General features: G+C 49.1%; 2 protein-coding genes across 13 annotated transcripts in view; both read left to right on the forward strand.

Annotated features, from left to right (window-relative positions):
• The window catches only part of GLG1 (golgi glycoprotein 1), a 174,909-nt gene extending 161,515 nt beyond the window's left edge, over positions 1 to 13,394 (forward strand). Inside the window, exons 27-30 of one of the 5 annotated variants that reach the window (XM_064580152.1) lie at positions 7,773 to 7,859; positions 10,643 to 10,677; positions 12,394 to 12,524; positions 12,920 to 13,394. In XM_064580152.1, coding sequence (XP_064436222.1) covers positions 7,773 to 7,859; positions 10,643 to 10,677; positions 12,394 to 12,524; positions 12,920 to 13,015 — 349 coding nt within the window. In that variant the 3' untranslated portion in view covers positions 13,016 to 13,394. Of the gene's footprint in view, positions 1 to 7,772; positions 7,860 to 8,072; positions 8,116 to 8,801; positions 8,860 to 10,642; positions 10,678 to 11,996; positions 12,050 to 12,393; positions 12,525 to 12,919 lie in introns of those variants that run through there. The other 4 variants (XM_064580153.1, XM_064580154.1, XM_064580155.1 and 1 more) reach the window with 4 other exon arrangements.
• An 8,760-nt stretch (positions 13,395 to 22,154) lies between these two features.
• Positions 22,155 to 26,379, forward strand: part of LOC123855274 (pyruvate dehydrogenase phosphatase regulatory subunit, mitochondrial) — a 37,611-nt gene continuing 33,386 nt past the window's right edge. For 2 of the 8 annotated variants that reach the window (XR_010407945.1, XM_064580158.1), the window contains exon 1: positions 22,157 to 22,687. The gene's annotated coding sequence lies outside the window, so the exon portion shown is untranslated. The other 6 variants (XM_064580161.1, XR_010407946.1, XM_064580162.1 and 3 more) reach the window with 6 other exon arrangements.

Genomic DNA, 26,379 nt, shown 5'->3' on the forward strand with positions numbered 1-26,379 from the left:
ACGATGAAGCCATAGGCCAGAGCTGCAGCAAGCAGGCCCAGGTAGCAGCAGGCGGCGGCGGTGAGGGTCTGTTCCAGCTCCGCTTAGGAGGGAGACAGGCACAGCATGAGTCGGCCCCGCCCGGCCCTCTGACACTGCCTCCTGAAGAGCCCTCTCTGGCTCACTTGATCCTCCAGGAGGTTCTATTACTCCCCATTTTTACAGATGAAAAAGTTAGACTTAAGATCTGTAAGGGCAAAGACAGTTTGGACTGGGAGTGGTAGATGGGTGGGTGGATCTGAGGCTGAGAGAAGGTAAAAGACTCCCCCAAGGGGCCACAGAGAGTTGAGGGCAGAACCAGGACTAGACCCAGGTGCTCTTGACTGGGTCTACACCCTTTCCAGCCAGAATCTGAGGGCTCAGCTCTGACTCTGCTTTGTCCACGGGAGCTTCCCAGGCCCTCCTGCAGGAGCCCCCCCCCCCCCCCCCCCAGCTCTCTGAGCTCCTGAATATCCTGTGTTCCTGCCCTAAAACCCTTAGGGCAGTTCTCCTTGCATTTTAAACATTGGTTCAGTGTCTGACCTAGCCTTCTAGACTCACTAATGTTCACACTGTTGCAGTCATCTCTCTGCCCTGAGAAATACGTAGTACTCCTAAATGCTTGTCAAATGGGTGGTTGATGGTGAAAAGTCATGGCTTTGCTACCTAGGGGGTCCAGGTCCCAGCTCAGTGTCTGGGGGTCCTTACCTAGACGAGTGTGTCCAATCTTGTCATGAGTCTCATTCCTATTCTCCAGTTCCAGCCTTCTCCTGCACCCTGGAACAGAGCAGATGCCCTTCAGATAGCTTCCCTCTGCTCTATCCCCCAAAGGAAATAAAGAGGCATTCGCCACTAGAGAACACAGAAGCCAGGAGTGACAGAGTGGATATTAGGGCTTTGGGGAAAGCTGGTCCCACAATGTCATTGCATAGGCTCCAAAGCCAAGTCCAGGCTTCACCCAGAAGCTGGGGCAGAGTCAAGGCTTCTTTGCCACACACAGCAGTGCCTTGCAGTTTGCCAGGGGGGAAACTGGCACTTTCCCAGGGGGGAACACTGCCTTGCAGTGTTCCAGGTGGTTGCATCAGGAAGCCTGGAGCACACCCCTAGGTCCTCTTTTCTCACCTTGGCCGCAGGGGAGGGGCAGCACGACTTCTGAGACTCCAGTCTGGTGCAAGCCTCGGCAAGTCACAGACATTCCTGCCACCTCCCGAGGCAGCTGCAGCCAGCTGACCACGGGCTCCCCGGCTCCTCCAGTGGAGTCCTCTTCCTCCTGATACTGGCCTTTCAGGACCCAGGAGACCCTCAGAGGGTCAGGGTTGTGTCCTAGGGCCACACAAAGTACATGGAAGGGAGGGCCAGAGTCTGGGACAAACAGGCTCAGCTCAGGTGGCTGGAAAGCCGGGGATTGCATCTTAGCTGCGGGGAATGAAGGGAAGAAGGATGTTACCCAATACCACCAGCCTCTTCCAAACTCATAGTCCTATTGCATCTCCTTCCTTCTGGAGACACTTCTCCCCTTCCCCTATGGCCTTCCCTTGCCTTTCTTGGAATCTATTTCCCCCCACAGCTAGCCTTCTGGCCAGAATATGAGCTCTGAGTTTGTCTCTGCCACGTACTTTTAATCCTCTGGGCCTCCAGTATCCTTCCTACAGAGCAAGGGAAGGGAATGGATGTAATGTTCTTGATTAGGCTTCCCCTCCCCAGGCCTAAAAGTCTGGGCCTAAGGTGTCTATGTCCATCCTTAGATACTCCCAGTCGAATCCACCATCCAGAAGCTTGAGCCTTTTCTCTGCTGGCCGTCTAGTCTTCTGGGCCTTCCTTCTCTTGCCCTCATCCCTACTGAGCAAGGCTTCCTCCAAGGGGGCTCCACCATCTATACCTTTCTGCTCACTGCCACCCCCGCCATTACAGTCTTAACACACTAGGGCCACCAGATCCCTACACTCTTAGACTCACTCACCTTGATAGAGCAGACGGGTACCTTCTCCAAAGACATACTGGCCTGAAAACCACAGGGCACAGTAGTAGATGCCCTCATCAGCAGGGCTGGCATTGCCCACGGTAAGGAGGGCGGCATTCTTGGCTGGGTCCATCTCTACGAGGAAGCGAGGATTCACACCCAAACCATAGGTTGGGGGCATCCCTTCTCGCTGACTCAGCAGGAAGGTGGGGCCACTCCCCCTCAGCTGCTGGTACCAAGACAAGACGTGAGCGCTGGCAGGGCTGCCCTGCACCACACACCAGATCTGTGGATTGCCTTGCCCACTCACCACAGAAGACTGAGGCTGGAACAGAGAGGGCTGGGAGACCTTTGAGGCACCTGAAAAGGCAGAGAAGATAGTGACCCACTTGAAACAACTCAATGGTCATTTATTAGACACTGTCAGCTCAGCCGAGTACACGGTCTTACTAGAGGGCTGTTTGCCAATACCTGTCAAAATTGCAAATCATCATATTCTGTGATCTGGCCATTTTATTTCCATAAATTTATCTTATGAAAATAACCTAACTCATGTATATCGGTATACCTATAAGGATGATTATTGCAGTACTCATTATAATAAAGAGAACATAAATATGATTAGAAGAGAGGTTAAATTTTTAAACGAGACACTCATATGATGCAATACTCCACAGCCCCCAAAAAGGAAAATGTAGAACTCTCACTTCTGGATAGGATGGAGTAGTTGGCAGCCAAATAATGTTCCCAGTGAAAATAAACAGGTGATATTTCAAGTTTAAGAGAGTTACAACAGCTATTGAAAGGGTTAAGGTTGTGGAGAGGGGAGAACCGTGGGGATTTTCAGCCACTTGCATTTGCTGACTGGCAGGAGGCTAAGGATCCAGGCTTTCCCCAGGCAGAAGGTTTTTTATAGTGAGACGAGAAATTAGCAGAGGTTTTTATAGTCTCTTAGGCTGGAGTGACGAAATTGAAGGTTTGAGAAGCCTCAAATATAAGTTCAGTTTTCATGCCATTTACTGAAGTCTGAAGTTTTACAAGATGAGAACCTTAGAAGCTAAGCCCAGACCTCTGTAAAGCAGAGCAGAATTTTGCAGAGTCACAGTGCTGAAAAGATAAGAGATCAGAATTCAGCCTCCCTCAAAAGGAAAGACCCTGCTGTATACACCAGGATTTCAGTTGAAAACCCCAAAGGGGTAGGCCCTTAGAAACAAAGCAAATGAGAAGTAGATGGAACTCTTATTAAAAATGCCTTCTGTAGACTTCCAACTAATTGTAGAAGGAATTCTGGAATTAGAAAGCCACCGTTTGACAACCACCATAGTAGTAATTGCTCAGGCAAGAAGCATCAATAGATGATGAAAAGTTTTGGGCTTTTGGGTTGGGTGTGTGTGTGTGTGTGTGTGTGTGTGTTGAGATCAGTATCTTCATAGATTCGCAAAATTCCTCCCCCAAATTACTTGTTAACTACAGGGAGAAAAAAATAGTAATTTATAGTGGAGAAACCTGGCAGACACAGCTTAACCACATGATCAAAATTAATATTAGCAGGAATGGGGCAAATAGACTTCATGTGCCCCCTGATATAATGCATTGAGAACACTACCTCCTTTCTGAGGTATTCCTATCAAAAATGCATAGCCTGAATCTAATCACGAGGAAATATCAGACAAACCCAAGCTGAGGGATGTTCTACAGAATAACTGGCCTGCACTCTATCATGAAAGGTGAAGACTAAGGAACTGTTCCACATTAAAGGAGACTAAATAAAGAGATATGATAACTAAATACAGTGTGAGCCTACATTGGATCCTAGACCATATTTTTTGTTGTTGTTCTAAAGAATACTGGAGAGAGAACTGGTGAAATCTGAGTAAGATTGGTAGGTTAAATCCCATATTAATGTTGACTTCTTGATTTTTTTTAATTTGATGAGACTTTTTTTCTTTTTAAAGATTTTATTTATTTATTTGAGAGAGAGAATGAGAGAGCACATGAGAGGGGGGAGGGTCAGAGGGAGAAGCAGGCTCCCCGCTGAGCAGGGAGCACGATGCAGGACTCGATCCCAGGACTCCAGGATCATGACCTGAGCCGAAGGCAGTCGCTTAACCAACTGAGCCACCCAGGCGCCCTTGATGAGACTTTTTTATTAACATATAACGTATTATTTGTTTCAGGGTTACAGGGCTTCTTGATTTTGATTAATGTACTATAACTATGTTACACTAAGACTGATGGCTGACTTCTCATCAGATATGATGAAAGCCAGAAAACAATGAAAAGACATATTTAAAGTTCTGGGGTGAAAGAAAACTGCCAACATAGTTTGTTTTTGTTTTTTCCTAATGAAAACAGTCTTTAAAATAAAGGTGTTCTCAGATAAAAGCTGAGAAAATTTGTCACCATGAGGCTTTCACAAAAGGAATCCTAAAGGGAAATCTTCAGGCAAAAGAAAAGTGATCCTAGGGGCACGCCTGGGTGGCTCAGTTGTTAAGTGTCTGCTTTCAGCTCAGGTCATGATATCCCAGGGTCCTGGGATCAGCCCCGCATCAGGCTCCCTGCTGTGCCTGAAGCCTGCTACTCCCTCTCCCACTCCCCCTGCTTGTGTTCCCTCTCTCCTGTCTCCCTCTCTCTGTCAAATAAATACATAAAATCTTTAAAAAAAAAAAAAGTAGGCAAAGATTTCCTAGATGGAAATAGGGAAATGCATGAAGGAATGAAGAGCCTTAGGGTAAATATGTAGTTAAATATAAATAAACATTGTCTGCACAAAGCAATACAAATGTCTTTAAAATATATATTGACTTAAAATGCCTTACCAGAACAACACAAAAGTTGGGAGGAAGCAAGTGATGTTAAAGTACTCTAATATCCTAGCCTTATTTGAGAAGTGATCAATGTAATATTATATTATACCATAAAGTCAGAAATGCATATTTTAATCTGTCAGAGTAGCCACTAAAAGAATAATAAAAGAATGTTTAATTAGCAAGTTTTTAGAGGAGGGAATATTTTTTTTTAAGATTTTTTAATTTATTTTTTTGACAGAGAGCGAGAGAGGGAATACAAGCAGGGGGAGTGGGAGAGGGAGAAGCAGGCCTCCCGTGGAGCTGGGAGCCTGATGTGGGGCTCGATCCCAGGATCCTGGGATCATGAGCTGAGCTGAAGGCACACGCTTAACGACTGAGCCACCCAGGCGCCCCAGGTATGATATTTTTTAAAAGAATCCAAAAGAAGACAACAAATAGAGAAAAAGAAAGAAGAAACAAACAATAGAGTAGATATAAACCCAGTAATTATAGTAATTAGTAATTATGCTAAATATAAGTGTACTAAATTCTATTATTGAAAGACTAAGATAGAATGGATCAAAATCTAACAACTATAACCTGCTAACCAAAGACACACTCTAAATATTAGGACATCAAAACATTGAAAGTAAAAATATGAATATAACTGGTATAGCTATATTAATATCAGACCAAGTAGACTTTAAGGCAAGAAACAGTGTGAGAGATAAAGATGTCCACTTAATAATGTAAAGGGGTCATTCTACCATAAACCCAGCCATATCAATAATCATATTAAATGCAAGCGGTCTAAACACCTCAACTGAAAGTCTGATTGGATAAGAAAATAAGCCCAACTATATTCCATCACAAGAAACCCACTTAAACACAAAAATAGTTTAAAAGAAGAAAGATGGAAATGAGATACTATGCTACTATGATCTAAAAAAAAAAACTGAAGGGGCAGTATCAAAATCAGATAAAGTTGATTTCAGGGCAAAGAATATTACTGATGGTAAAAAGTTTTATTTCATAATGTTAAAGAGCTTAATTCATCAAGAGAATTTAACGATCTTAAACATTTATGCACATAATGGAGCAAAAGTAATAGAACTGCATAGAAAGATCCACAATAACAGCCAGAGATTTCAACACCCATCTTATAGTATTTGATAGAAGTACAAAGAAAATCACTGAGGATAAAGATGACTTGAATAATACCATCAAACAACTTTTTTTTTTTTACCATCAACCAATTTAATAAGTGCTACTTATAGAACAACCCACCCAACAACTGCCAAATACACTTTTTTTTCAAAAATCCATGGAACTTTTATCAACATAGATCACATTCTGAGCCATAAAACAAGTCTTAACTACATTTAAAAGGATTCAAGTGACACAAATAATGTTCTTTGACTACAATGGAATTAAATTAGAAATCTAACAAAGATATTTGAAAAGTTCCCAAATGTTTGGAAAACAGCATATTTCTAAATAACCCTTCTTAAAAAAAATGCTTTAAAACTCGATTGTACACTTAAAATGGGTGAATTGCATGACATGTATACTTCACAGAAGTTGTTCTAAAAGCACATAAGGACTGGAAAGGAAGAAATAAAATTTTATTTGTAGACAACCTAGTGGTATTCATAATAAGTTTTTAAGTGTATAGACTATATTAGAATTAATGAGTTTAGCAAGGTCACTGGATATAAGGTGAAGATAGAAAAATAGACAATGAAATTAATAAAATAATATCTATAATAGTATCAAAAACATCAGATACCTAGAAATTAATAAAAATATGCAAGTCCTCTACACAAATCTATACAACATTACTGAAAGAAATTGTAAAAATGTAAATAAGTGGAGGGATATACTATGTGCATGTATTGGAATATTCAGTATTATAGAGTTATCAGTTCTTCCCAGACTGGTACACAGTGTCAAAACAGTTCCAATCAAGCCCCAGCGGGTCTTTTTGTGGAAAACGATAAGCTGATCCTAAAATTTTTATGGAAATAAAAAGTTCCTAGAATATCTAGGGCCATCTTGAAAAACAGCAAAGCTGGAGGACTTACACTACCAGGGAACCAAACCATTAAAGGACTGATGTAATGTGAACAGTGTGGGGTTGGTGCAAGAATAGACAAGGGGTCAGTGGAACACAGGACAGAATCCAAAATATGGATACAGTTTTATGACAACGGGATACTGCAAGTCTATGGAGAAGGGACAGTCCTTTCCATCAATGGTGCTGGGTCAACTTGATAGGCACAAGAAGTGAATTCTAACCTCCATTCTTCGTAGATTACAACCAAAAATTAGTTTCAGCTGGATTATATATCTAAATCTGGAACGTAAACCAATAAAGCTTAGAGGAAAACATAAGAGAATATCAGCATAAATCCTAGAAAGAAATCTCAGAAGGCAAAGATTTCTTAAATACAACACCAAAAAAAGTCAATTATAATGGAAAAACTTTTATTTGAACAACATTAAAATTCGGAGCCTTTGTTTATCAGAAGATACCATTAACAACAGTGAGAAAATCCATGGAGTGGAAGATACAACACATATGACCAACAGAGGAGTTCTATTTAGATTATATAAAGACCTGCAAATCAGTAACAAGAAGTCAAACGAACCAATAGAAAAACAAACAAAAATCTCAACAGGCCCTTCACAGAACAAGATATCCTAAAGTTCAATACACATGAAAATGTGCTCAATCCCATTATTCATCAGGGAAACAGAAATTAAGACTACAGTGAGATCAGGTGCACACACACCTGAATGGCTAAAATGAAAGGTAACATTTCATTTTGGCAAAGATGTGGAGCAATGGGAATTCTCTTACATAGGTATGTGTCTGTTTTGGGCTGTATCCCCAAATCTGAAGGAGATTTTAAAACCATTAATAGCAGTAGTATGTGGGTTTAGAACATGGGAGGTCCTAACACCTTTTAATATTTCTACCCCTGTTTAATTGTATTTTTCAGGCTTTACTATTACAGTCAGAAATTAAAAGTTTCACATTTGGAAAAGAACAAGCCCCTCTCTCCCACCACACTCGACCACCACAACCAGTAGGTACTAAGATCTCCTGGTCTTCATCTCTCCTGAACTTTCTGCAGCACTGACTTTGACCACTCCTGTGTCAAAGCCCGGTCTGCTCTCACCAGCCCCCACCCCCGCTAGCCACCCCCCCACCTCCCCTCCTGCCTGTCCCATCAGCCCTTCCAGTGCCTCCATCTTAGTCCCTGCTATCTCTCCCTCCCCGTCTCTCCTGGCTCCTGTAGGAGCGCACCTGGGGTAGCTCTTCCCTGAGGACGCCTCGGTTCCTCTCTGGTCTCCTTTCCACACAATTAGAGGGAGGAAGATTCCCCACTCCCTCCATTCCCCATCCTCGGAGCTTCACCAGCCTGCAGACAAAGTCTGGGTCTCCAGGTCCTGCAAATCCTGTCACCCAGCTGTCCTCCCCTCCACCGAAGCCTCCCCAGCCTGGGTCACCTCCTGCCTCCTGGTTGACCCCCAGCCTCCCGCTGCTCCTGCTGACGCCTCTGTCCTGCTCAAGCCCATCCTCCCCCCAGGAACTCCACCGCTTCCACCAGACCCCCAGCGGCCCCCAGGTCAGCCCCCATCTGCTAGCTGTGTGACTGTGGACACCTTATGTGAGCCTCAGTGTCACTGTAAAGTGAGGGTTGTAGAACCCACCTCACAGAATCGTCATAAGAATTAAATGAGATAAAGTCTAGCACACAGTGACTGCTTGATCAGTGTCACGAATTTCTACTATCTCTGTTTAGCTCCATTGGACAGAATCACACAAGGGATCTGTCCCCCTTCCCCAAGTACCGGTGCCGACCCTCCCATCCCTCAACTGCCCTTCCCAAGGCTCAGCCCCCTCATCCCCCCACCTTCTTGGCGCCCTGTTGTCCCTCAGGCCTGGATTCACCACAGGGGCTGGGAGTGAGGGGTCCACGGGGCTGTGCACCAGCCTCTCTCCAGTCCACACCCACTCCTTCTAGGTTCCTAAACCAGAGTCTGTTGGGCAGCCCTCCACCCCTATAAAAAGGAGAGAGAGGCCTAATTAGGCTCTGCGACAGGGCGAAGGGAGGACCTCACCGGAGACAGACAGCAATAGCCAGACGCACAGGACCCAGCCACGCCAGGATACCGGGACCCCGCTCGGAAGCTCTGGTTGGGTTGCCATCTCGTAACTGCCCCAAGACTGGATAGAGCGTGCAGCACTTCTCAAACTGAGCCCTCCCTGGGGCCCCAGAACCAGGACCTGGCTGTCTGCTTCCTCCCTAGGTCTGGAGTGTGGGGGACAGACAGGCACAGTGCAATTGCGGGCCAACCCCAATATCCGGGTCTCTCGGAAAGCCCCTGTAGGAGTGGGGGTGGGGCATCTAAGTGCTGGGTCGAAGCACAGACGACTGCTTGGTTTGCAAAAAACAGAAACCCAAGTGCAACGGGTTTAAGCAAAGGAGGTGGTTTATTGCCCCCCAAAACGAGTCCTGAAGAGGTCACAGCTTCATGGATGGCTGGACAGGCCTGAACTATGATGTCAGAAACACATCCCTTTCCTTCTCTCCTTCCTGCAATCCATCTTTCGGTTTGGTTCTCAGGCAGGCTCTCCAGGTGTGGTGGAGAGATGCCCAGCGGCATCCAGGGCTCCATTGGCCAGCATAGCCACACCAGGGAAAAGGGAAATTCTCCTTCCTGTTGCTTAGAGCACATCTCCAAGGCTGATGTTGGTTGACCTAGCCTGGCTCATGCATTTGCCCAAGCCAATCACTGAGATCAGTGAGCTGGCCGGGCCCTCTGGAAGCTGTGGTGGGAGCAGGGGGCAATTTTAGCTGACCTTTGAGGACTTCAAGTCATAACATGGTGGTTCCCAGAGGAAAGCTGGATACAATTACCAGAGGGTCCTGGGTGGGCATCTACCTGTCCAAAGGGATAATGTAGCGGAAGAAGGGGGGACCACTCCTGCCCAAGAGAGGCCCCTCTGCAAGCCCCTTCCTGCTTCTCAGTTCAGCAGCCATGTCCCGACAGTCGCCCACAAAGCCTCCACCTCATTGTGTTGCTCTCTAAAGGGCGCCTCTGCTTCCTGATGTGTCCCAAGAAGTGGGGAGCAGCTTCTCCTGTGGCTCAGGGAGAAAAGCCCTCATGTCCTGCTCACCAGAGCCCTGAGATGCCCTTCCCTCCCAGAGACCAAGACCTCATGGCTCTCTGATCACAATCAAGATAATAATAACAATAAAGAGTTGGCCACTTCCTCATCTTCACTTTGGGTTGGGTTGCTGGGTGGGTGGACTTAGTACCAGCCCTGTAAAGTACTTAGCACATACCTGGTTGAAACACCTGCTGAATGAGGTAGGTTGTATTTTCCAAGAGCGGCCACAATGTGTCTCACCCACACACCCTTCCTTTTTCCACCATAGTATTCATTTTGGAAGTTGAAATATAATTGACACACATCAAGATATTGAACATATCCATCAACCTTAAAAGTTTCCTCATGCCCCTCTGCCATCCTTCCCTCCACCCCACCCCTAGCATCTCCAGGCAACCTTGGATGTGCTTTCTGTCATCACAGGTTAGTTTGTATTTTCTAGGCTTTTATATAAATTGAATAATACCGTACCTGCACTGTTTTGTCTGGCTTCTTTAACTCAGCCTAATAACTTGGAGAGCTGTCCACGTTGTTGCATGTTATCAGCAGTTAATTTTTATTGATGAATTGTATTTCACTGTATACCATAAATTACTTATCTGTTCACCTGTTGATGGACATTTGGGTTGTTTCTCATATTTGGCCAGTTCAAATAAAGCTGCTATGAACATAGGCTTTCCTTTCCCTCAGGTGGTTACGACGGAGTTGCATGGCGGGGTCATATGGTAAGTGGATGTTTCACTTCCAAAGAAACTGCCCAGCCCTTTTCCAAAATGGTTGTATGAGAGCATCCTCTACAACACTGGGTATATTCCCAGTCTTTTTCGTTTAGACATTCTAGTAGGGGTGTAGTAGGGGTGTCTCAGTGTGGTTTTAATTTGCATTGTCTAATATGAATGATGCAGCTGGCCTGCCACGCTGGGGGGAAGCTGGGCAGCGGCAGGCAGAGCCCACGTGTAGGGGTTCAGCTGATGACCAGCCGCCACTGCTGGACATGTAAGGAACTGTCACGTGATTCCAGCCCCCAGCCTTCGGGCCACCCCCACGGATGCCACATGGAGCAGAAACAAGCTGACCCCACCAAGCCTGGCCCAAACGACAGATTCATGAGCAAAACAGATGATTGGTGTTTTAAATCCCTGTTGGGGAGGGGGGTGTGCAGCGGTAGATAAACCAGAACAGTGAGTCGGCTAGCTATGATGTTGTTATTACCACTGACCTAGTTCTGTTCCTCCACCGGTGGTTTATATTCGTCTTCTCAACAAACCCACAGCCCCTACAAGACAGACATCAACTCTTCGTTTCTGGAATCCTAGCCCCAGAACCTGGCTCCTTTTCTTATCCCTTCAGGTCTTTGCCTTCAACCCTCGGATCCTTCGCCTTCTCTTTGCCACCTCTTGGGGGGCCCAGGGTAGAGGTGTGGAAGAGCTTAGGCTCTCCTGTGGGGCTGCCTGGATTTGAATCCTGTCTCTGAGACTTCTTTTCTAAGCTGTAAGAAGTTAACCAAATTCCTTAACCTCTCTGAGCCTGAATTTCATCTCCCACAAAATGGGAACATCAACACCTACCTCAGAGAGTAGTTAGTCTAAAACGATCCATGTAAAGAACTTAGCAGGCTTAGCCTGGTCCCTGCTATTGTTTTTACTAGTGTTGTCTGATGGCTGTCTGGATATAAACACACCCTCCCTCGTTCCCTCCCAGGGAGCTTGCCTGCCCAGCTCCTGGCATAACGGCATCAGGTATATGGGTAGGAGGAGTTAATATCGATTGTTCTAGGCGATTTAAAAACATGAAATCCCTTGGGTTTTTTTTTTTTTTAAGATTTTATTTATTTATTTGAGAGAGAGAATGAAAGACAGAGAGCACGAGAGGGAAGAGGGTCAGAGGGAGAAGCAGACCCCCCGCCGAGCAGGGAGCCCGATGCGGGACTCGATCCCAGGACTCCAGGATCATGACCTGAGCTGAAGGCAGTCGCTTAACCAACTGAGCCACCCAGGCGCCCCATCCCTTGGGTTTTTTTAAAATCTGGATTCTCTCTTTATAGGTCCTTGTATTGCCAGGCAAAATGTTCTGCCCCTCTGAACCTGCTTCCTGTCCCCCAAAACGGGGGTAATGCTGTCTCCCAAACAGGGGTGAATGTAAGGATATGTTATAAGGCACCATCCTGACACAGGTCCCTGATAAATAGTAGCTATTAACACTAGTAACATTTATCCTGCGATACGTCAGGTAACTAATTATTTTGGAAGGAAAACAATGTGGGGGCTGACTTGCTAATGTCTATTTTTTGGAGCGTTTCAAGTTTGGTATTATCTATATTGTTTTAAAAATTAAACCTAAATTTTAATAAATTTTAATAATGTTAATAAATTCAAATTATTAATAAAAATTTAAATCTGATATCCTGGGTGCCACATAAATATTTTTATCCTGATTTATAGGTGAAGAAACTGAGTCACAAATAACTGGCCCACGGTCAAGCAGCCAGCCGAAGCCGGAGCAGGATGAGAACCCATGTCTGCCTGATTCCAGAACCCGTGGCCTTTCCTTGCACTTACCATCTCGTTTCTGGGTAAGTAGCACTTTGGTGGTCAGGCAGCATAATGGATGAGAGTAGCTTCGTAGTGAGAAGCTGGCCCATGCCTGGTCCCCCTTAGGCTTCTGAGGATGGGGCATCTCCTCAGGCCATCTCCCAGCTAGGAGTCCTGGCCTCCTTGCTTTCCCACGTTTGCCCTTTGGGGTCCCCATCCCTTGGACAGCAGCCACGTCTAGGCCTGAGCTGATGTTTCAGAGGGGCCAACAACTACCCACCACCCCCTCCTCCCAGGTCCCATAACTCAGGGTCTCACATGGGCAGCTGTCCCATCTCCAGAACCCAAGTGGACACCCATGGGGTTGGGGAGGTTTGGGAGGGCTTTAGCACCCCGATAATCTCCATCCACTCCCTCCCCCCAAATAATGAAACAGCTTCACGACAAGTCCTCAAATCTCCACTTCCTGACGCTCTTCACTCATCTCTATCTCATCTGTGACCCGTGGCCGCTGGTCAGAGCTGTTTCCTGACATGTCTGTGCTGTAGCCTGCCTCCTGTTGGCCCTACAGAAATGCAACCCGGGTATTCCAGAAACAACTACATTCTAAAAAAATTACATCGCTGTGGGGCGGGGGTGGGCCTGCATCTTGGGGCCTGGTCCCATCATTTTGCACTTGGGGAACCTGGTTGGGGACAGGCAAAGATGTGCCTCTGGACAGCAGTGGCCCAGGCTCTCCTGACCCCCAATCACCCACCAATGCCCTTCTCCCTGAAGACCCCCTCCCCTTGCAGGGAACCCGAAACCAAACAACAACAATGACAAAAACAACACCCTGCCTCCAGGGCTTATGAATGTCCCTGCTAGAGAGGAGACAATGGAGTGAGGGGGATTCATGTCAAAAAATGAGGGAAGCGGGGCGCCTGGGTGGCTCAGTCGTTAAGCGTCTGCCTTCGGCTCAGGTCATGATCCCAGGGTCCTGGGATCGAGCCCCGCATCGGGCTCCCTGCTTGGCGGGAAGCCTGCTTCTCCCTCTCCCATTCCCCCTGCTTGTGTTCCCTCTCTCGCTGTATCTCTCTGTCAAATTAATAAAATCTTAAAAAAAAAAAAAAATGAGGGAAGCAATGGTTATCCCATAACAAAGTCCTCAAGCTCACAGATGAGACCAACATGCAGACCTCCATGGGACTTGGGGAGTGCGTAAGTGAGTGTGTGGAGTGAGGGCAGGGAGAATATTATGGCTGTAATTTGAGTCTTTCTGAAAAGGTTAGGTCTAGCCACTTAGCTGTGCCTGGAAAGAGACTCAGTCAGGAAACAATGAAAGAAAGAGTCGCCCTAACTCTGACATAGGAGCTTCTCAATGTGGGGCATCGGGTTGTCTGGTGAGAGCAGGTGTCCTCAAAGGACAAAGACAAAACAGATTTTGCTCAATTCCATCCCACGGACATAACTGTCAAAGTGTCTCAGAGTGCTCCCGGGAGCACCAGTGACACAGATACAATTACCTTTAAAGGGAAAAGGAGATTCGGAGACAGGACCAGTGTCAGGTATGAAACAGGAAACCCACAGGCCAGTAGAGCTGTTCTAGCTGATCCTTCCGCAGATAAAACTGAGTGGCTTAACACCCTGATCGGCAGCTGCCATTAGACCTTCAACCCAAACCCCAAGAGGAAGAAGAGGAAGAAGAACAAGAGTTTTCATTTTTTAAGCAGAGAAATTCAAAATATTGCTGTAACAAAGAAAGCACACATACACTATGTCCCAAAACATTGTATAAAAAAAGAAATGGCACACATATGTTTTTCATTGTAAGTAAATTTACCCCAACCCCTGCCCCCAACACACCAACTTTAAGTAAACATTGAACTCTAGTTAATGATATGAAAGCTGAACTGTTTGGGAGGGTGGCCTGTCAAGCTTCCATAAAGGAGGAGAAAGCTCCTCACAAACGGATCTTCCAACGAATAACAATTATACACTTTGGACAAAATACAGAACACAGTGCCCTGAGAAATTTGAAGATTAAACAAAAGCAGGCGGTTTTTAGAGGGGAGTCAAAACTTGGAGTAGCAGCCTGAACCACCTGATGCTAAAACTCCAGGACTAAAACCCACCAAGTTCTGGCACCTCAGAAGACCCCCAGCTGCTAGAGAGCGAGGAGGAGCCTGAGAAAGGACCAGTCAGAGAAGGAGGACACCTAATTCCAGTGAAAACTCACCCAAATCTGGCTGACCCCAGAAATGTGCATGGGGGATGCAAATGTTCCAGACGTGTCAGCCCCCATCGTCCCCAGAGCCAAGATACGGGCACTCCCAAGTTTTAGTGAGATGCCATGACATTGGAACCTACATATATTGCTGGTGGCAAATTAAAAAAAAGGAAAAAAGTACACTTTGGAAAAGAGTTTGGCAGTCTCTTAAAATTTAAATATGTACTTGCCATGAACCCCAGAAATTTTACTCCTAGTTCTCTGCTCAGGAGAGACAGACACAAGACAAAGTCCATACAAAGACTCGGTCACAAGTGACTGCAGCACCATTCATAACAGCCCGAAGCTGGAAACAACCCACACATCCCTTGAAATGTTGAACAGATAAACTGTGTATGGCCATAAAATAGAATACCATTCAGCATTAAAAAGGACCAAACTTTTGTCCCTGAGCTTTATTGAGATATCATTGACAGTCATGGAACAAACTTTTGAGTCGTGCTACAGTACGGATGAACTTCAGATGCATGCAGCAAAGAGAGGGAAGTCACACAAAATGCCATATGTTGTATGATTTCATTGATAGGAAATGTCTACAAAAACAAATCTCTAGAGGCAGAAGGCAGACCAATGAGTGTCTGGGGATGGGAGTGGGGCCTGACTAACTATAAAAATTGATGACAGAAGGTTTTGCATGATAAAAACGTTCTGAACCTGGATTGTGGTGGTAATTGCAAAAACGTATAAATTGATTGGAAATCATCCCACGGTACATATACGATGGACGAAATTCCTGGCAGGTAAAATATATCCCCATAAAGCTAAAATGAACAGACGGAGGAAACACCAACTCGTTTTGTGAGTCCAGCATTACACGGACACCAAAACCAGACAGAGATATCACAAGAAAAATATTTAGGGTGACGAGTCCCTATGTCTACCATTTACTTTGAAATGTACCGAAACCAAGACAGATTAATGAATGGATGAAAGGATGGCCAGATGAATAAAGACGTGACAAAGGATGTTCAATACAATGGTAGGATCTAGCATTAGGTATTTGGGTGTTCACTGTAAAATTCTTTCAACTTTGCAGTACCTTTGAAATCTTGAATAATAAAACAGAGAAGGAGAATGAAATCATACCAGAGGACACGGTTCAGCTGCAAATATTTTTTATGAAGTCAAACAATGTAAATAATATTGAGTTCATCCAAAGGGAAAAGAAAAAGTTTAAAAACTAGGTGGCAGGGTGCCTGGGTGGATCGTCTGTTGGGCATCCGACTCTCGATTTCAGCTCAGGTCATGGTCTCGGGGTCATGAGAGCAAGCCCTGCGTCAGGCTCCACATTCAGCGGGGAGTCTGCTTGAGATTCTCTATCCCTCTCTCTGCCCTTCCCGTTCATGCTTTCTCTCTCTCTCTCTAAAATAAGAAAGAAAGAAATCTTAAAAATAAAAGAAGGTAGCTTATTGAGCTCATACAATTTTGCTGAGCTCCAGGGACATCCTGGAATAAATTTACATCAAGCCCAGGTCCTTAGTAAACAGGTCATGATAAGCTCAGTTAAAAAGCATTAGCCCTAGTGGCACTTGGGGACTCGAGCCCAGCTTTTGTCATAAGCATCTGCTGAACAGACCCTTTGCTCCTCGAGCTTCATGACTCTCATTCCCTTTGGATCACTCAGTGTTGCTCATCCCACCACAGTCTCCCACCCCCTAGGTGCCAGGCCATGCAGCGCACCTTGCAAGAGTAAGAAAAGCAGGGGTGCCTGGGTGGCCCAGTCGTTAAGCGTCTGCCTTCAGCTCAGGTCATGATCCCAGCGTCCTGGGATCAAGCCCTGCATCGGACTCCCTGCTCAGCGGGAAGCCTGCTTCTCCCTCTCCCACTCGCCCTGCTTCTGTTCCCTCTCTTGCTGTGTCTCTCTCTGTCAAATAAATAGATAAAATCTTTAAAGAAAGAAAAAGAGAGAAAAAAGAAAGAAGAAAGAAGGAAAGAAAGAGAAAGAAAGAAAGAAAGAAAGAAAGAAAGAAAGAAAGAAAGAAAGAAAGAAAGAAAGAAAGAGAAAGGAAGAAAGAAAGAGAAAGGAAGGAAGGAAGGAAGGAAGGAAGGAAGGAAGGAAGGAAGGAAGGAAAGGTGTCATTGCCCATTTTACAAGCAAGTAGATAGAGGCTACGATGAATAATTTTATGTGTCAACATGGCTAGGGCAGGGTGCCCAGAAGTTTGGTCAAGCACGAGTCTGGCTATTCTTGTGAAAGTATTCTCTAGATGTGATTAACACTGAAACCAGTAGACTGATTAAAGCAGATCACCCACTATAACGTGGATGGGCTCATGCATTCACTTCAAGGTCTTAAGAAAAGGACTAAGGTCTCCAGAGGAAAAAGGAAGTATGCCCCCTCGACATCATGAGACCTCGACATCAATGATTCCTGGGGTTCCCACCCTGCCTGCCTGCCCTGCAATTTCAGACTTGCCAGGCACCAAATCCTTAAGATAAATCTCTCTGTATATACACACATCCTATATGGCCCTCTCTCTCGTTCTCTATAGTCTCTCTGGGTGACAAACTACAGCAGGGGCTCAGGAAAGGTAACGTCTCGATGTCATACTCCAAGGGGGAGGCAGTGCAGGCATTCGGACCCAGGCCAGGTCAGCTCCAAAGTCATGTTCTTAACCAAACAGGACAACAGCCCTTCCACCCTGGACTCTGGGGGACTGAGTCAGACGATGCCCCAGATCCAAGTGTCTGAGGTGCCTAACTCCACAGACCCCTCCAGGTGAGGACAGCGGGAGGGAAAGGGCACATCCCTTTTATCAAGGCTGCCCAAAGGAGCCTCTCCTCAGCCCCTCCTGAGTCACGGGGGCCACATGGGGTGTCACCTCTCAGGGGGAGATTTGATTAGTTTGATTTGGGTTTCTAGTTCATCCTGACAACCCGCAGTCCAGATGCAGGGCTGGGAGGCCCCAGGAAACTTCACTGGTATGTCACAGCGCCACCTACTGCTCCATTGGAGGGTCAGCTGCAGTAACCGAATGCCCCCTGCTCTCTGAGGCCAGGACCTTATCCCCATTTTACAGATTGGCAAACAGAGCTTTTGCTCGCCACTTTCCCCCATTCGCTCAGTCATGTGATAGATGCCAGGCATGATGCCAGATGCTGGGGGTTCAGAGAAGCCAGTCCTCCTCAGAGGGATTGACAGACAAGTAGGGGAAAAAACAGTAAAGACAGAGGTGGAAAAGAGTAGAGTGGGCACACCAAAGGGAGGCCAGTTGTCGTGGGAAGGAAAGGCTTCACCGAGGAGATGCTGGTGATGGTGGGCTGAGGTTTTGAAATTCTGGAGGCGTCTGCCAGGCTGATGGGAGGGGCCACGGGGGATCATTTGATTCTCAAGTCAGGACTCTTCCCCAAGCACAGAAGGACAGGGGCCGGAAAGGACATCTTAGCGAGCAAAAGATGTGTTTGGCGGAGTGGGACTTGAGAGCAGGGTGTAAGATGGGATCAGTCGCACACAGGGGGCAAATGGGTCAGGATTCGGGCCCCAGCCTCGCACGCAGTTGGCCCCAGAGCCACCTGGGGCACCTCTGCCGGTCCCACCATGGAGACCGTGCTCCGCCACGCTAAGGAGTCTGAACACGTCTCCCCAACAACGGGGAGTCCCGAGGAGCTGTTAGGTTAAGCCAGTGCGTAAAATGATCTGACGTGCTTGGGAAAGACAACCCTGCAGAGTGAGGATGGGGTGACACCAGAAGCAGGGACCATCCTCTTAGGGATGATCATCGCAGCAAGGGATGCCAACTCTCTGACCTCCAGCAGCGGGGGTGGGGAACGAGAGGCCAGGAGAGACGAGAGATCTGGGGACACAGACTCAGTTGAGCTGGGTGATGAACTAGAGGTACAGAGAGAAGCCAGTGGGGTGACCAGATGACTCCCCGGTTTGGGGTCGGTTGATGGTTCGTGGACATGAAATAAAAGGAGACTTGGAAGACAGGATGATGAGGTTGTTCCTGACGTGTTAGCCTGGGGGATTCCCACCTGTAGCTGCTGGAACATTGCTTGGATGAGCAGAATAAAGACCAGTGACTCCAAGTTGGCAGGGAGTGGAGAATTCCTCAAGGGGATGAGGCCGTGATGGCATCATTCCTACATGGCTACACTGTCAGAGACCCCCTACTTGAGCTGCACAAGGCGGCGTCCAAACCAGCCCAAGACCTGGTGCCTTCCACCAGCATTTTGTCTCGTGCTTCTGGGCCTGCGGTGACCGTGGTTTGGCTGGGCAGCCGACTTAGGCTGCGGGTCAGTGGGCTTTGCTTCAGGGCGGGGTCCCATCTGTTTCCCGCGTCTGTCGCTCATGCCGCGTGATCCTCCGAGATACGGTGGCTACTCAGGACACCATCTAATGATGACAGCGGCACCCAGGAGGGCTGATGACCACGCACGGTTCGCCTGAAGGCCTCGGTCGCTCCACCTGCACACGGTGGCGGTTGCCTAGCTTTTAAAGCAAGGTCTCAGCATGGCTGACGCCAACCAACATGACCAAGCCAGTCATGCGCTGCAAGCTCACGGGGCAGACGAACGAGGAACTGAAAATGTCCAGTGTACCACAGCCAGGGAGCACCTCCCTGTTACCCTGTGTGCTCTTTTCTCGCTCCCTGACCCAGCCTCAAATGGCCTCCTGGCCACCTGCCCGGTGCTATAACGCAGCACCTTTGGGTTCATTTCCAGATCTTCCCCCAAGCTGTGTGATCTTGGAAACGTCAGGTTCCTTCTGAGTCTCCATCATCTGCTAAAACCTCACCTCCTGAGACTGTCATAAAGATTACATGGGATGATGTGTAAGAAACACCTTGTCCTGCTCAGGGACCAGCGAAAGTCCTCCCTAACCCCACAGATCTCTCAACAACTACCACGTGTCCTGCGGACTCTTCAACAGGTGGCATCCAGTGGTTTCGAGACACAAGAGAAGTTGCTGGAAGTCTCTGGAGAAGTACTGATCAGATCTCCAGTCCTGTTGATTCCAATTCACGTGGAGGGGATTGCTTTAGGTGCCCCAGATGATTCTAAGGCACCCCCACTGGCGTCTAGCACATGCTCAGCACTTACTTCACTAGTTCACCGGTTTCGTGGGTTAAAGACTCAGGTGTGAGTCCTCGTAACCTTCGGAAGGAGGAAGGGAGGCCCTCTGTCCCCAGGCAGGCCCGCGCCGCATGGACGGTGCTGTAGTGTCTGTCCGTGTCTGCTGTCCCTGGGCGTCCAGAGTCTGTTTCACACTCTGCTAACACAGATGCAAACGGTTTTATGTACCACGTTTAGCCTTTGTGATGGCAAATACGACACACAGCCACCAGAGATGAAGAACGTTTCACAAGCAGCCACGGCCAGAGTAATGAACAGGTCTGTTTATTCACTTACAAACCTAATAGCATGAAAAGAACATCTTAATTAAAATCTGGTTTGATAGAAATACAGGGCACGATGTTACTACCGCCTTCATGGACTCAGAAATGCTGGTCGCTCTGGGTGCCTAAGATCAGCAGGGCTCCTGAGAAAGATCCCATCCCCTAAAGTGCCCCAAACGTCCTCAGGACCTCGTGCTGTCGCCACGCAGGGACAGGAAGGGGCTGAGGGAACTGCACACTTACAAAGGTAAATAAGGAGTTACGTCCCTGTACAATCATTACAATGGCATTTCCCAGATCCCAAGAGTAGACCCGAGAGTGAAGGGTGAACTGTTCTGCTAGAAACCCTTTGACTGAAACAAGCTGCAGAAAGGCGCTTGATCTGGGGACAGGAGGCTCTGGGGGGAGGATGGGAACCCATCCCCCATGGAGAATGAGTGAAGCTACTTTCTTTTTCTCTTTCCTGTCTACACCCACCATTGGGTGTAGAGACATTCTGGGGTAAGGCACGAGAACCCGGCTTGGAGAAGAGAGGTGCTCCCAGCTGCAGTCCTTGGTGTGCAAAGGATCAAAAGATCCTGGCACAGATCTTTTGAAAGAGATGCCAGAAATACCTTCCCCACCCCTTGTAATTTCTGTCCTTGAGAGACAGAAAACCAACAAGGCAGAAGGTTTGCAAAGGTGAATCCAAACATCAAGCGAATAAAGTCCTACCAGGACATGTGTAATTGTGCATGGGATGCTCTGTTCTGTGAAGTGTCTATAGTACAGGAAACCACTGTGACCTTTCTCAGACAAGGAGTAGCCAAAAAAGATTAAAATATTCAATCCTCTTGAAGAATAGTGCAGTTGGTGGGTATGAGAGCCTACAAAGTACAAGAATCAACGTTGACGATAAAAGGAGGCTTAGGACTTTGCAGAGAAGAACAACAGTGGTGGTTGAGGGAAGCAGGGAGAAATCTGTACAGCTTGTTCAGCACTCACTGCTTGTCCACAGAATGGGATGAACACCTTAATGATCACTTTACTTCACCCACCGTTTCCTACAGACAGTGAGGTTTCTCCCAAATTCATAAGCCTGCAAATGGCATAGGTCAAGCTGCTCATCAGGAAAGCCTGTGAAGGTTTTCTCCCCAAATTGCCACGTCTGGGCATCAGGAAAAGACTTCCCCAGGAATACAGCTCAGATGAGTTCGTCTATCTCCTCTTCTTTATGGGCAGTCAGGTGACACCAAGCTCTCGGCCATTAGCCAAAACATTAAAGTATTTCTCTAGCACAGAAGCCCGGAACGTCTTAAACTTTCACGTATCCGACTAGCCAGAGACGGACTTTCTGTCCTCAGGCAGCCAGAAGTCATCGGCCGTGTATCGTGTGAGTTAACTGGCGATCGCGTCTGGGGTAGAAAGCATGCAGCTTGGGGGCTGGCGTGGTGCCACAGGGGTGCCACGGAGGTGCCACGGAGCTTTCTGGCCACTCGCGAATGGAAGAAGCCCTCTCTTTCTTGTGCACTGCTGAATCCCATCGCCCAGCACGGTGCCTGGCCAAAAGAGGCCATAAGGAAACAAGATGGGCTTGTGTGGCGAGGGGGGCCTGAACTCAACGAACGGGAAACGGGAGTGTGGCGCAAACTGCAGGGGCCGCTGTACCCTCCGAACGCTCTCCATTCAAAGAGCTAGTGACTGGACGACGCGCCAAGCAGGGCTGCACGTGCTGGGAACGCAGTCGTGCCTAAGACGTGCCTAAGACCGAGGTTGTGTCGAGAGAGGGCAGGGCTTGCAACTGGCGGGAAAGGCAGTCCACCAACACAGACCGTACAGGGGGACGAGTTCCACAAGGGAAAGAAAACAGGGCCACTGACACTAAGGGAGGGCGGGGCGGGGGCCTTCTCAGAAGATGGACTGAATGAGTCCATTTCCTCGGCGCAGACAAGGCAGGAAGGTGCAGAGTGACGCCCGGCCCAGAGCTCAGGGCCTCTAAATCCCGCCCCCCAGGTCGGGCCAGGCCGGCGGGGCGGATTTCAGTCGCGCTCCGCTACAGCCTCGCCCAGGAGGAGCCGAGCGCCTGCGGGTCCAAGACGCCCTTTGGCGCCCTGGACCAGAGTGGCTTTGAGCCGCGACCCACCCGGGGACGGAGGTGGGAACGCGCCTGGAGGGCAGAGCGAAGCCCCGCGCTGCCCACAGCACGGCAGGGCGAGCGGCCCACCGCGGACGTCCCGGCTCCAGCTGCAGAGGTCAACCGGGTCGGCGGCCCGAGCTCCGAGACCGCCCCGCACCACCGCAGCGGCCGCCCAGAGGCCCGGGGCGGGGCCTGGCGAGACCCAAACAAGCCCCACGTGGCAGGGGCGGGGCCGCCGCGGGGCCGCCACGGCGCGCGCGTGCGCCGGAGCGATCTCGCGCCGGCGTACCCTTGTGGGGGCCGTAAAGCGCGGAAGGTCGCGGTCGCCGGCTTTCCCCGGAACTTTTTGCTCCCTCCGCCCCGCCCCTTTCCCTGCCCCGTTCCCCGCGTTCTGGCGCCGGGACCCCCCGCAACTGTTGTGGCTGCTGCCCCGCTGCCGCCCGGGTGCTGCTGGCCGCGGAGCCCGCGGGGGCCCGTGAGGTAAGGAAGACAGGGGCGGGGCCGCTCTGGCCTCCCCTCCGCGCGCGTCGCCGCGTCCCCCTTTCCGCTCTGGTCTCCCTCGGGGGTGGTCCCGTCCGCCCCTCGTTTCGCGTCGCTTGCGCCGAGTCGCCTGGGGACCGCGGCGGCCCGGGCCGAGAAGGGTCCGCCTCGTCTCTCTCAGCCTGTCCGCGGCTGCGCTCCGTCCGGCCGAGGTGGTCCGGGCCTCGGACAGCCGTGCCCGGCTGGCCCGGGGCCTGCGCACCGGCTCCTCAGGGGGCGTCCGCCGGCTCAGCCCGACGTCCAGAGCGGCCGGGGTGACCTCGCTTCGGGCTCCCGGCCTCGGGCAAGCCCCCGGCGCGCATGAGGCCGGCCTCGCCCGGTCTTCCTCCACTGCGGGTGCAGTTGCTTTCCCGCCCGGAGACGTGCGGTCCGCCTGTGCTTCCCTCACTTGTAAGACTGCTGCAGAGCGCGGCGGCCGAGTTACCGGGAAGAGCGTAGGCCCAGGGCAGTGAGCCGACTTCGTGATGTGCGACCACTCGGGACCGATGTGAAGGACACTGAGGTCAGATTCGGGCATCTTCAAGTGCATTTTGCCGGTGTGTGTAAGCGTGACGTGCGGGGCCGCGGAGGGAAGGGGGAGGGGAGCCGGGCCACGGGGCACACTTGGCCAGCGCTAGCGATTTGTCTTAATTTCGTCAACTTGTCTGATCACCTGGTGGCACTTGCTGAGAATTACCCACCCAGGACCAGCTGGATCCACTCTCCAGAGACGGAGCCTGGGCTAGAAATGTGCTGGCTGGCCCTTGTGCTGAGGCAGGTGTGGGAGATGTTGTTAATCGCCCTCCACTCACCTGGCTTCCTAGTCGCCAGCGGCCCATTTGTACACACGCTGTGACCCTACAGAGGAACAACTCAGAGGGACTTGGAGTTGCCCTCTTGTTCTTCTTGGTGTAAGCAGGTGTGAGCATAGCTAGTCCCGGTATCGCGGTTGCTTGGCAGGTATTTTTCTTCTTAGCAGAAAATATCGTAGGGTCGTCTTAGTTTTTAAAACATGTAATTTATTTTGGGGGCCCCTGGCTTGTTTAGTTGGAAGAGCATGTGACTCTTGACCATGAGTTCCAGCCCCAGTGGGGTGTGGAGATTACTTAAATAAAACTTAACATATATATTTATGTGTGTGTGTATTTTAAATCTGGTTACGACTTTTATTTCTTTGTTTTTGACATCTTCAGTTTCTTGTCTACCGACTTTCCCTTCTCTGCCATCAAACTTTGCCTTGGTTTTGCTGCCAGACCTACTTGGGTACTCTGGTGCCTTCCTTCCTTTGTTTGCATTCACTTTAAATCCTTTTTTGTTCTTGTTTGCCCTCACCGCTTCAGTGACTCTTTGAAGGTCATGCACACAGGGTCACAAATCCTTTTCTTGGTTCTTCTCACCCTAGGCTTTTTTTTTTTTTTTTTTTAGTCACCCTAAGTTTTTAACCCATCTTGTTTATTCCATCTTGAACCTCAGTTGTTGTTATGTGTCTTCTGTTACATTTGCAGTTCCTTTTATCCTGCCAGGGGATGTGCCTTGTGGTTCTGTCCTCACAGCTACCCTTTCTTTACTCATCTGATGTTGTTTGAAAGGTAGCAGGGAGGAAAGATTCCAGGGCAGACTCCGGTGCCAGCCCGGCAGGGTTTGACTCCTGGCTCTGCCCCTCACCGGCATTAGAGAAGCGCGGATGAGTGACTTCTCCGTGCCTCAGCTTCTTCAAGCGTAGAAAAGAAACTTTAGTATCTACCTGGTAGGGTTGTGAGGCTTAAGTCCGTTGTACACGCCTGAAGCAGCATCTGGCCGACTGTAACTGCCTATGAAGATATTACCATTTTCTGTTTTAAAAATTCTGTCACGTGACTTAGATATCCCCTCCAATCTGCGGGCCTAGCCTTGAGATCCCAGAGTCCTCATTGAACTTTCCCCCCTCTCGTGTGTTCTCTCCTCTCAGCCATTTGGCAATGTGTATTTCCTGGGTGCCTCCCCTGAATGCTGGGAAAACCATGATCAAGTTATATAATTGGTCTCAGCTCCCAGAGAGCTCCATCGTAATAGGAGACTGAAAAGGACCACTTACTGAGTGCTGCGTAGGTGCTCGTTGCCATGTTTTTCCTTCCTGTCTGATTGAGTGTTTGTAGCAACCGTGTGAGGTGGGTAGGCCTAGCTCACCTTATGGATGAGGAGCCCAGGGCACAGAGATGTGGCATAACTTGCCAAAAGTCAGAGCTAATGAGAGGTGGGGGGAGGTTTTCCAACCACAGCTGTCTGCCTCTCTCTCAAGCCTACATTCTCAGCTGGGTGGTTGTGCTGTTTCCCTGATTGGCGAACAGACCGTGACACAGTCCGGAGGCTCTGTGCTGGGAGAAGTGCAGGGTGTGATGGGAGAACATAGAAGAGTCACCCGACCCAGTGTTGGGGGAGAGGAGGTCTGGTAAGATGTCGGATAGGCTGAGAGCTGAGGCAGTTCCCTTTGTCTGCGGGGGGAGAGTGGCAGGAACTATACTGTTTGGTTTAGAGGAACAGCGTGCCCAGATCCCGGAGGTTTCAGAATCCTGTCCTGTTTGAGGAGTTCATTACAGGTGGTTGCGTGTGGCTCCAGAGAAAGAGAGCAGAGATAAGAAATGAGCCAGAGAGTGAGGGATCTTGCCCTTCCTGTGAAGGACATTGCCTTTTCCTGAGGACATCAGAAAGTCATTGAAGGGTTTTAAGCAGGGGCGTGAAACAAGATTTGCATTTGAGAAGACTGGCTCCGAGTCCTGTGTAAGGACTGTGGGGTGTTGGGGAGAACGGTGTACAGAAGCCCCGTCAGGAAGCTTCTGCAGTAATCTGAGCAAGGGTGGCGGCCTGTACTCAGGTAGCTGCAGTGGGAATGGGGAGAAGTGGGAATGAGGGAAACGTGGCTGTGGAATCGTTAGTCCATGCTGGTTGGCTGCACAGAGGAGAGGAGAAAGGAGGAGCCCAGGGTAACACCCAGGGTTCTCGAATATGGTGTCACTGGGGGACACAGAAGTGGAGCAGATTTGGAGATTGAGGAGGATGGGTTTCCCTGTTGGAGGTGCCCGGTTTGACCTACGGGAGCCCAAGTGGACATGCCATTGTTCCGCTTAGAGGTACAGGCACAAAGGTCGGGGCTGCTGTGGGTTGGGCTCTCGGTCACGGTAGGCAGTGAAATCCCCCTGGAGAGTAGTGGCCCGAGGGGAGAAGCTGGTCCCAGAGCACCGTGAGGGACGTGGACTCGGAAGGACGGGCCGGGGAGAGAAGCCAGCGAAGACGTGACCAGGGTAGTGGGAGTCAGGATAAAAACCGGGAAAGGGGGTGTGAGTAGCGGGAGCGATGGGCGATATGCGGTGCTGTGGAGAGGATGTGAGGTGGGGCCGGTGTCCCCGGAAGTTGGCGACGTGAGCCTTCTTGGTGAGAGCAGCGTTCCTGGCTTGGCGGGCAGAAGCCCAACCGCTTTGGGTTCAGGACAGACTGGAAACGGGGAAAAGGGGACAGATCATATAGGAAGCCCTTTCCTGAAAGTATTTGTCAAGTGAAAAGACAGGCTGTGAGATCACATTAAGAGTCCGTTCTGGGGGCGCCTGGGTGGCTCAGTTGGTTAAGAGACTGCCTTTGGCTCTGGTCATGATCCCGGAGTCCTGGGATCGAGTCCCACA

This window comes from Mirounga angustirostris, unplaced genomic scaffold (genome assembly GCF_029215605.1).
Source record: "Mirounga angustirostris isolate CCGP_5_RB_7025 unplaced genomic scaffold, mMirAng1.0.hap1 SCAF_16, whole genome shotgun sequence".
Taxonomy (NCBI): domain Eukaryota; kingdom Metazoa; phylum Chordata; class Mammalia; order Carnivora; family Phocidae; genus Mirounga; species Mirounga angustirostris.